This window comes from Zalophus californianus, chromosome 7 (assembly GCF_009762305.2).
Source record: "Zalophus californianus isolate mZalCal1 chromosome 7, mZalCal1.pri.v2, whole genome shotgun sequence".
NCBI classification, from domain to species: domain Eukaryota; kingdom Metazoa; phylum Chordata; class Mammalia; order Carnivora; family Otariidae; genus Zalophus; species Zalophus californianus.
The window spans coordinates 94710342-94721401 of record NC_045601.1 but is presented as its reverse complement, the minus strand read 5'-3'; the positions used below and the strand labels follow the sequence as shown (position 1 = coordinate 94721401).

Below are 11060 nucleotides of genomic sequence, written 5' to 3'. Positions count from 1 at the left end.
TAACTGGTCTCTCGTTCTCAGTTTGCTTCTGGAATTCTCAAACTTAGGTAGAAAAGCAAATGAAATCATAAAGCACTTGCTGGAAATACAGGAAATACCAAATATTAAGGATAATTACTATAGACATAAATACTCAGATGGTAGATTTACATACAGACAGGCAAAAACAGGCATCTAAGATGTAAAAGAATTTTCCAGCTTAAAAGGTCCTTTTCAAAATTATCGGTGTGAAAAATAAGCCGGATTTTTTTGTAAGATAATAACGTGAGAAAAACCACACAGGTGAACATGAGTGAACTATTTTATAGAGGGCTTTTTGACTGTGAACACTAAAAAACGGTAAGCTATTTTAGTAAGGTAGTATCTGAGAATATCCTTAAACAGCACGTTATTATCACTGGTCTAGGGCTTAGTATTAGTTAGCTAGGCCTTGGCCCCCTGTCATTTTAAGCCCCAGACTCTGTTGCTTCGCCAGGTTTCTTCAGGGCAACCTGGTGAGTGGAGCTCTGGTCCTCAATTTTCCTTCTCAGGTGGATTAATATATGCTGTGGCTCAGAGAATGAAGCTAGGTGAGTAATATAAGGACACCTTGGATTTCTTTCCTTATCACAAAATTCAACTAAGCCTCCACATTCCAGGCCCACTGCAAAAAAAAAAAAAAAAAGGAAAGGAAAGGAAAAGGAAGATGAGAATTTAGCCCCCATCATCCGTATTTACGGCCAAAACTGATGCCGGTGAGCTTGGCTTCCACCCCCACACAATATCCAATTCCAAACCCCCCACCACAACCTCGTTACGGCCCTTCACTGTAAAACAGACCCTAGCCGGCCCACGGCTCTGCAAAGCTGCAGCTGACGTCAGCGTGGCAAAACGCATGCGCCACACCTTGGAGTCCTTTTCCTCTCTTTTCCACCGAAGCCGGACAGTCTCAGGAACGAACAGAACTACAACTCCCAGCGTCCTGCGCGGCACGGGGAAGGCAGGCCGGGACTCTGAGAAAGAGGCTCCGGGGGATAGCGAGCCAGAGCCGGCTTCTCCTTTTGAAGCGGTTTCACACCTCTTTCCGCCCGCGGCGTCGGTGGCGTCGGCGGCGTCGGCTCTCACGCAGGGGCGGGTCACGGCGGCGCGAAGCGGTGCTGGGCGGGAAGGGAAGTCGTGGCGGCGGCGGAGGCGGCGGCAGCGGGGACAGCAGCGACGGCGGCGGCGGGGGCCGCAGGAGCGGTGGTGCTGTCAGTTAGGCCGTCGGAGAAATGGGAGACCCGGCGTCGGAGGTGAGTGGTCGAGCGTTGGGTCGCGGCATTCTCAGCCGAGCGGGCAAGGGCTTTGTGTTTTGTTGGGTGTGAGGCCTGGTGCGCGGCGGAGCCGCAGCGGCGGGGCGATAGCCTCCGCGTCTCGGGCCGAGCCCAGCGTTCCGGCCTGGTGCGGGTCTGAGCGAGGAACCAGCAGTAACAATGGCCGCCCGACCGCCCCCGGCCCCCTGCGTCGGCCCCGGAGGTCGCTGTTGCGGCTGCTCTGGCCGTGAGAGCGACATTTTGAGACAGGCTCGCTCTTCGGCGGTGTGCGTGCATCCCTCCTCCTGGAGGAGATTGGGGAATTCGCGGGGGCTGGTAAGTCGTTTTCGGCGTCCGCTCCCTGTGGCTGCGCGTCTGCAGAGGCATAACCCGACTCCATCGAGTCCTGTTCTTGGTCGGATTTGCATGCAGTTGTGCTCAGTTCGGTTTCCTCAAGAGCTTGCTGTGTTACAGAGCTCTTCCTTTTTCGTTGCTTTTGGGACAAATCTCTTCCTCCAAGTACGTGGCTGTATATAGATAAGCATGTTCTGCCTTATCTTTATAGATAATAGAGTCTGTCCCTGCAGCCGGGCCTGAGGCATCTGAGGCAACAACGGATGAAAACGAAGATGACATTCAGTTTGTCAGTGTAAGTAGCAACGATATTCGGGTTTTTCCCAGAATCCCAAACCTATGCGTGGTAAGCCATTATGTGATGATACCTCACCTGTCCGTTCATCATTCAGCAGCGAGGTATGAATGTCTCGCAGGTACTAGACCCTGGGGAGCATGGCGTAGGATTAGGACATTTCCCGAAGGGGGTCTCTGAGCACCTGCAGTGGCCACCACAAAGACTGTGCCCGAAAGGACATGGTGCGCATTGAATCACGTTTCTCGTGCCTTCGTGAGCGCCATTTTATACTTCATCTAGGCGAAGTTCTGGTCTCTTAGAGTGTGTGTGGAAGCAGGGCAAGAGCGTCCTTTCAGAGATGACCTGCAGGTTAGAGGGAAGGGTCGGCTGAAGATGAGGAAGGAGGTAGAAAATAGAAGGGTTGCCCGAACTCAAAATCTGAGTGTTCTGGAGCTTCATAACATGAAGGCAAGTAGCTTGAAGACTTCACCAACCTCTGAGATCATCATGTTACAGCATAGTACAAGAGTTGATGTTCTTGTAATAATGAAGATCCCTGCATCACCAGGAACACACATGGTTTTCAGACTTCCTTCCCTTTGGGACAGTCGTCTCTAAGCATTAGGAAGTGTAAATGTGCAGATTCCTGGGCCTCACTCCATACCTACTGAATCAGAATCTGAAGGTGGGACCCAGGACTCTTCACTTTGGAACAAATGAAAGGAAATACGAATCTCTGAACCATGCTATGTAAAGCCTTGGTTTAGGGGGGAGGAGGTTATGATGTATTTTGGGATGGTTTTCACCCAAAACTGTAAAGTTGTGCAAAGTCTCTGTTTAAAGCGGTATCTTAGGGGAGCCTGGGTGGCTCAGTTGTTAAAGCATCTGCCTTCAGCTCAAGTCTTGGTCCCAGGGTCCTGGGATCGAGCCCCACATCGGGCTCCCTGCTTGCTTCCCCTCTCACACTCCCCTTGCTTGTGTTCCCTCTCTTGCTGTCACTCTCTGTCAAATAAATAAATAAATCTTTAAAAAAAATAATAATAAAGTGATATCTTAGCTAGCTAAAAACTGCTCCAAACCAGTGATTAGTGTAGGTTTGCTGTTAAAGGTGTATAATTTTTCTTTAATAGATTGTCGGACGTGTATTTGTGTTCCTTGATTTGGGGCACTTTGTTAAACTGGTTATTAAATGATATCCTTTACATACCCCAACATTAGGGCCATTGTGGTGGTCTGTTGTTGTATTGTGGTTTAATGGGTTTATTTAGGAGTCTTTACAAGATTTTGTGGGAGGGAGGCAGCTTTCTTCACCATTGCCAGTGCATATTGTGCTTTGTACTTTTATTTCAATTCCAGTATAGTTAACATACACTGTTATATTAGCTTCAGGTGTTCTCTGTCCTCACTTTAACTTAGAAGGATTTCCGGGATGGGGTGAATCGAATTGTATCCTGCCCCTTCTTCACAGTGGACTAAAATATGTTGGTAATGGGATTCCATGTTCCTTAGGACAAATATTTCAGGTTTCTGAATATTGGTATATTTGGAGAATATTTATCTTGATATTTTGTGCAAATAAAGGAATGAGATACTTTATAAACTGTGGGCCTTGCTTTGAGAATCACAGATGGAATTAATAAAAAGATTTGAAATCTTTTTTTGGTACTTGCGGAGTGAAAAATTATAACAAGCTTAATAAGCTTAATAAGGTATTAAGCTGAAGTTTAAAATATTCTTAAGTTTTAAATAGTCTTTTAAATTTTAAACGTAGAGAATCTGTATATCTTTGCCTGGAGAATAAAAAATATACAATCAATGCATTGTGTATTCATCTTGATCCAACATCTGTTTATCCCTAGGGGTTGGCAAGTAAAGGTTCAAAGTTCTAATAGTGCAAGTGAAGAATTTTATGTAATAAGTGCAATTACAATAGTAGAAGAAACCTATTAAAAACGTTTCTTCTACATTTTTAGTGATAACATTTAAATGATAATTAATAAAACCTTAATTCTATTTCAAAATAAATTCAGAGACAGAGCCTTCTGCTTCTTTCTGTAAACTAATCTTATACTTGACTCCAGGTAATGCTTATGCAATAAAGGTAACAAACTGTTCTCTGCTTAAGATTTCTTCAGATACAAAAAGGGCATTTTGGTGTTGCTTCTTGATTTACTCTGGTTTGAATTTCTTAGTTCACTCTCATTAATCTAATTTTCCCATCTTTAATCCACATGGTGGCACAGCAGTCTTTATGTGGTTTGCAAAATATATAGTGTCTGGAACCAAACAGCATGCTGAAGGGACGGAATAATAAGGCTGTGGAGGTGCAAAAATGAGTTCTTTCATTTGCATTTTTTTTTTGAAATGTACATACAGAGAATTGCACTATTTTTAAGTGTACTGTTTGATTTTGCAAAGTCAGTAACTTTGTGATCTCAAATGAGAATGTTACCATAACAAAAACTTCCAAGATTTTGCTCTCATTTTCTGTTAAGTAGTATAGGTATGTCTCCACCCACCCCGTGCCCCACACCCCACTATTGGAAAGTAGAAATCTTTGAAACCTATGAAAACTTCCATAAACTAAGATGGCATAAAGTGAAGAAGCAATTACCATTAATTTATGTGGAAAGTTTTTTAGCATTTCCAGACCAAAAAAATAACCCCTTTTAGGCTTTTTTGATACCTTAGGACACATTTTGCTAACGGATGCATGAAATAAATCAAGATATGGTACAGGCGCTTGCAGATAATTCAAAGCTGTGGCAATGAGATGTTGAGTTTAGTTCCCAGGGAAGGAGCTCGCTTGGCTGTGCTACTCTCGCTACTTGGGGTGCATGCTGCTTCTATAATGGCTTGCAACAAGACAAACACTGTACAGTAGTTTGGCTTTTTAAAAAAAATTTTTTTTGTATAAGCTAAAATCCTCTTCAGATTTCCTTCAGTTAGTGAAAATGGGTACTAATGTAGGTTTTTTGTTAAAGTGAAGTGATGTTGAATGCAAGCTTTCCAACAGTGAGAATACCTCTCTGATCCCTTATTCAGCCACCATCTTTCTGTCTTTGAAACTGCAGATATTTTAGTTAATTTTACTCCCAGAAAACTTATTTTAGCTAAGAGCTGATGACATTTTCACAGTGCTACTTTAGCTATAAGATATAAAAACTGCTGAGACAACGTATTGTAATCTCAGTAATAGCTCATGAGATTTAGGTTTCAGCCAAGGTTATCGGTATTATGTGAAATCATTGAGCATGTAGAAATAGTGAAGAAAACCAAGGTATAATTTCATAAATAACTTCAGAAGCACATAGGTGAAAGGATAGTACTTTAACTACAGTAGAAAGGAGTCATGGGCAAAAATATCAAGGTATCTTTTGGCTGGGTATCTTGGGCCTGTAATTAGATCAGTAAATAAAAATAATGTTGGAGCTCATGATATGCAAAGTCATGAAGGAAGTACTCTAGAACTACAAAGATTAATTGGAAATATATCCTACCTGTAAGTGTCCATATTTTAATGTGGGAGATAAGATAGGTGATGAGAACTGTGTAAATAGTTCTGGTAGAGGGATGCCTGGGTGGCTCAGTCAGTTAATCAACTGCCTTCGGCTCAGGTCGTGATCCCAGAGTCCTGGGATCGAGTTCCACATCAGGCTCCTTGCTTGGGGGGGAGCCTGCCTCTCCCTCTGCTGCTCTCCCTGCTTGCACGCATTCTCTCTCTCTCTCTCTCTCTCTCTCTCTCTCTCTCTCTCTCTCACTCTCACAAATAAACAAAATCTTTAAAAAAAAGTTCTAGTAGAAAGTAGTTCTTTTATAAAAAGTACATGGTGCTGTTTTGAAAAAAGGCAGACTTTTTGGCATAAATAACATTTAGTATTTGTATTTAAAAGCGCATTTTGAAAAGAAATAAGGAAAGCATCAAGATGGGAAAAGCAGAGAGGATTATGTGTAGTTCTGGAGGATAGAAATTTTTTAAGTAGGAGAGGAAAGGGTGGGCCAGATAGTGTAGATGTTGAATTGTGGACTAAATTTGAACTTAAGTAGTCAGTTGGGAACCATTTGAAATTTTTGAACTGGGCAGGACTACAGAAGTAAATTATATCCCTAACTTCTATATATGGAAATACATGAAAAAAGCACATGTATTATATATAAGGTTTTGTTTTATTTATTTATTTATTTATTTTTAAAGATTTCATTTATTTATTTGACAGCGAGAGAGGGAACACAAGCAGGGGAGTGGGAGAGGGAGAAGCAGGCTTCCTGCTGAGCAGGTAGCCCCATGTGGGACTTGACCCCAGGACCCTGGGATCATGACCTGAGCCGAAGGCAGACGCTTAATGACTGAGCCACCCAGGCGCCCCTATATTTAAGGTTTTAGATTAGAGTTGTGCATCTATGCTCAAATCCATATTCTTTGTTTTAGACTGGGGTAAACTACATTTCTTGTAGACCATATCTTAGTGTATTGACATCCACTTACACTTAACCGTCAAGCGACATGGGTTTGAATTACATGGATCCACTTGTACGCAGATAAGATTTTTTACAGTAGTTTAAATGTATTTCCCTTACGATTTCCTTAATATTTTGTTTAGCTTTATTGTAAGAATACAGTATGTAATATATACAACATACAAAATATGTGTTAACTTTGTTATTGGTGACACTTCCAGTCAACAGTAGGCTTTTAGTAACGTTTTGGGGGAGTCAAAAGTTATATGTAGATTTTCAATTCTGTGTGGTGGGAGGGAGGCTCAGAGCCCATAACCCTCATGTTCTTCAAAGGTCAACTGTAGTAGTAGGTAATTGGTGTCTGGCTTTGTATGAGAATCATTGTTCTGACAGGAATGAAAGCATTTTGTGTCATTAAAAAAATTTTTTTTACTTAGAATATTAATTCAGCTGTGTTCCTAAACTATTTTGCTTGTGCCTGTGCTCCTAGCCGTAATCATGTGGCCTTGGGGAGTAGAATCCCTTGATTTTGTTACTGGTACAAAAGGGATGAGAAGAATGATGGTTTACTGGTTGATGGATGGAGCAAATTCAAATAAAATACCTTTAGTTGGAGGACTACATGGATTTATACTTGTTAAGAACTTAAGCAGTCATTATAAACATTTTAAGAAACCATGTTTGACATTTATATAATAAATATTTTTGGGGGGAATTAATAACTTATTTTTTGGTTAGTGTTATGAGTTATTCAGAGTTGGGGACAATAGTGGTAAGTCCCATTTTCTCTTATTGAAGGAAAACAAAGTATCTCAAAAACTTAGGTAATAAGGCATTGATTTAAAAATAGTATGTAGGGTTGCCTGGCTGGCTCAGTTAGTAGAGCATGTGACTCTTGATCTTGGGGATGTGAGTTCAAGCCCCATGTTGGATACAGGAATTACTTAAAATTTAAAAAAAAATTGTTTGTTTTTTTAAGATTTTATTTACTTATTTGACAGAGAGAGTGCACAAGTAGGGGGAGCGGCAGGCAGATGGAGTGGGAGAAGCAGGCTCCGTGCAGAGCCCGATGTGATGCGGGGCTGAGCAGGATCCTGGGATCATGATCTGAGTTGAAGGCAGACACTTAACCCACTGAGCCACCCAGGCGCGCCCCTCCCCCCCCAATAGTAGTATGTATACTTTGAACTTAGCCTCAGAATTATAATGACCACACAGCCAGTTACATATTTAGAGAACCAGGTGTAGCTCACTTAGTTTTCTCATTTGTTAAATGGAATAATAGTAATAATTCACTATTTCACCTTGTAAAGTAATTAGGGATTAAATGAAATAATGTATATGAAAAGTTCAGCACAGTGCCTTTATAGAGCCCATACAGCAATGACAAATGTTATTGATTAGTAGTAAAATAAATGGAATACTAAAATGTTTTGATTCTTTAAGTTATTATGTTAAAACTTTTCCCGTATCCAGTGTGGAAATTAGCTAAAGTGTAGAGTGTTTGTTTTTAAGTAATATTTTCCTTTGGGATACTTCTCTTTTTAACCCAGCCTCTGCCTTTTTGCTTGTCTCAAATACGTGTTTTCATCTTCTACTACTCTTTCGCTTATAAGTTCACAATTATTTGTTGAGTGAATGAATACGTATTTTAAATGACTTTTGGTTTTTCTCATTTTTGGTTTTTCTATCTTGGCTCTTTTTATTCTTTTAATTAGTGTGAATTATGAAGTTATTTTTCTTCAGTAGTTCAGAAATGGTTGCATATTAGTCTAATGGTTCACCCCAGTAGTAAATCTCTAATAGTCTTCTCTCATCATTCCCTGCTCTTGTCCTTTCTACTATTTCTGCAGCTGTTTTTAAATCCCATCTGTACCATTTTCCTTATTCTGGTTTTTTGTTTTTGGGGGGTTTTCTTGTTTGTTTCTCCCCATTCTACTTTTTGCTTTACGTTCTGTTACCTTCCTTCATCTCTCTTTTTTTCCTGTCTGTTCATGGAAGCTTTCTCTGCCCCACCTCTGTGTATTTCTGATAACCTGAGACTTTCTTGGTGTGCTGTTTCTATGGACGTACATTTCTTGAAGAGACAAAACGTGATGTGATTATATGAACAGGAGAAGCTATCATATTTTACTTCTTTCTTTTTGTGTTTTGTTTTGTTTTTTGTCTTTTTTAATTCTTATTTATTTATTTGACACAGAGAGAGAGAGAGAGACAGCTAGAGAGGGAAAACAAGCAGAGGGAATGGGAGAGGGAGAAGCAGGCTTCCCGCGGAGCAGGGAGCCCGATGTGGGGCTCGATCCCAGGACCCCAGGATCATGACCTGAGCCGAAGACAGATGCTTAGTGACTGAGCCACCCAGGCGCCCTTCTTTCTTTTTGGATTGAATGTATGATATTGCCCATAGCAGTGGTAGATTTTAGTCTTAAGGTAGGTGACTCATCTCTGTTGATCGTAACTGGAAAATACTCTTTCCCTCTTTTCTAAACCTCCACTTTTACAGCTCAGGCAAAAATCTTAATTATTTATTACATGATCCCTGCCCAGAAGTTCTGCTCTCTGGTTTTATTTTAGTGGCTAGATATAAAACCTATCTGAAAGGATAGCAGTTTTCTGCTTGGGGAGAAGTGATAGCCTAAGAGAAAAACAAGTTATGTTTGAGACTAGATGCCTCCTCTCAGGAAGAGGATCTTTAGATCTTAGCTTCTGTCTCCTCTCTTCTTTTTCTGTTAGTTTTTACACCAAATATATCACTTTGGTTTGCCAACAATCAGCTTTCTGCATCTTAAGAAATCTTTCCCTCAGCTGAATTCGCCTCCTATGTTCCTTACTCTTGTTCTAACATACTAGATTTTTAAAAATAATATTCTTTACTCATGGCTTTTACTGCCTCTTTTTTAAGATTTTATTTTTAAATAATCTCTACATGCAGCATGGGCCCGAACTCACAACCCCAAGATGAGGCTGCATGCTCTGCCGACTGAGCCAGCCAGGTGCCCCTACTGCTTCATTTTCTACTTAATTTTTTTAGAGCGTAGCTTCTGTATGCTTGCTACTTTATTAAAAGTTGCTCTCAGGCATTTTAAAAATCTTGTTGCCAAATTCAGTGGCAGTTTTTTTGGTTGTCAGCATTTTGGGCCACATTAGCATTGACAACTTTTTGTTGAGGTTTTCTCTAGCTTCTTTGAATTTATGCATTCCTGATTCTTTTCCAGCCCCTGATTACCTGCTTAGCAGTTCTTCCTGAGTCCTAAAATTCGGGCATTTTCTCGAGAACCTTCTTAAGTTTCTTCTTTCTCCTCTTTGCTTTCTTTGTTGGCTCTGTCACAGTTTCAGTTTAGTCTTTTAGGGGAGCAACTCCCAAATCTGCTTATCTAGCTATGGTCATACATCCAGATTACAGCCCTGCATTTCCAGCTATCTGCCAGTTACCTTTGGGTACCACTGGTACATCAACCCATTATGTCTAAAAGAATGTCAGCTTCCTGTTTCTGTATTCCACATTTATATTAAATGGCATTAGTATCCTTCCAGTTGCCCAAGCTTGAAATTCTAAGGACTTCTTTGATTCCTTGTTATTGTTGGGGTTTTGTTTTGTTTGGGAGGGGTGTGTGTGTGTTTTTTATAGCCAATCTTTTTTTTATTTTCATTATACCCACGTATTCTCTTATATGTGTACCACAACATATTCTTTTTGCCATTATTTTAGTTTTGTATTATTGGACTGATTAATTATCCTGCCCTCCCCACTTTCCATACTTGTCTGTGTGATATCTATTTAAAGCACAGCTCTCATGTTTTTCCTATCTTTGTATTTATTGATTCCCTTTCGCCTGTAGAATAAAATCTAGGCATTTAGGCCTAGCATTCAAGGCCTGGTCTGTGATGCAGTCAGAATGGTTCCAAAGAGGATGAAGAATCAGGTTTCATGTTTGACTATAGGAGTGGGAGATAAAGCTGAGCTGTTAGTCAAAGAACTGCATGTTTTTGAACTTGGTTATCTAACATAGTTAATACTCATCCCATCTAAAAAGCATTGAATCATACTATCTGCTATCTGTGTCCTTGTAGCAGTGTTCCTTTATTGTTAATCTTTTCCTCAAAAAATCAACATTGTCGTAATATTCTACCAAGGTTTAAACTCTTAGATCTTATCGTTTCTTATTATGCATGTATCTGAATATTTTTCTGTTTGTTCTGATTACTTTCTGCCACCCATAGGCTTCTTCTTTAGAGGAATTTTTGCCAATCCCAACCAAAAAAGTGATGTTTTAAATGACTAGTTCGAATAACTGTACACGATTTGTTAATTTGCTCAATTCTTTCATAGGAAGGACCATTACGACCTGTTCTTGAATACATTGATCTGGTCAGCAGTGATGATGAAGAACCTAGCACCTCTCATAGTGATGTAAGTACATTATATTTGATTTGCATTTCTTTCACTTCTGTCATTTAAAAGGCATTGCCTAAAGAGAGTTATCAAGTCAATGATCACTGTTTTTAGGAGCTATAGTATTTTAGAGAATGGCCTGTTTCTGTAGAATGAACCACAAAAGGTGTCCAATGAGTCCTGGCCCAAAATATCTCCTACTTCCAGTTTTGTTTCTTTACTTTCAGTGAGGATGTGAAAGGATAACACAACACAGGAAAGTTCTAAGCCTTGAAGATGGTATCTGATAAAAGGAAAATGGAATAAA

At 40.3% G+C, this 11060-nt stretch overlaps 1 protein-coding gene across 2 annotated transcripts in view; it reads left to right on the top strand.

Moving 5' to 3' along the window:
* The first annotated feature begins 862 nt into the window (after window positions 1-862).
* Window positions 863-11060, top strand: part of ZNF451 (zinc finger protein 451) — an 89486-nt gene continuing 79288 nt past the window's right edge. The window contains exons 1-3 of one of the 2 annotated variants that reach the window (XM_027600845.2): window positions 863-1271; window positions 1837-1920; window positions 10691-10771. In XM_027600845.2, the coding sequence (XP_027456646.1) occupies window positions 1251-1271; window positions 1837-1920; window positions 10691-10771 (186 nt within the window). In that variant the 5' untranslated portion in view covers window positions 863-1250. The remainder of the gene's footprint in view (window positions 1272-1836; window positions 1921-10690; window positions 10772-11060) is intronic. The other variant, XM_027600844.2, reaches the window with a different exon arrangement.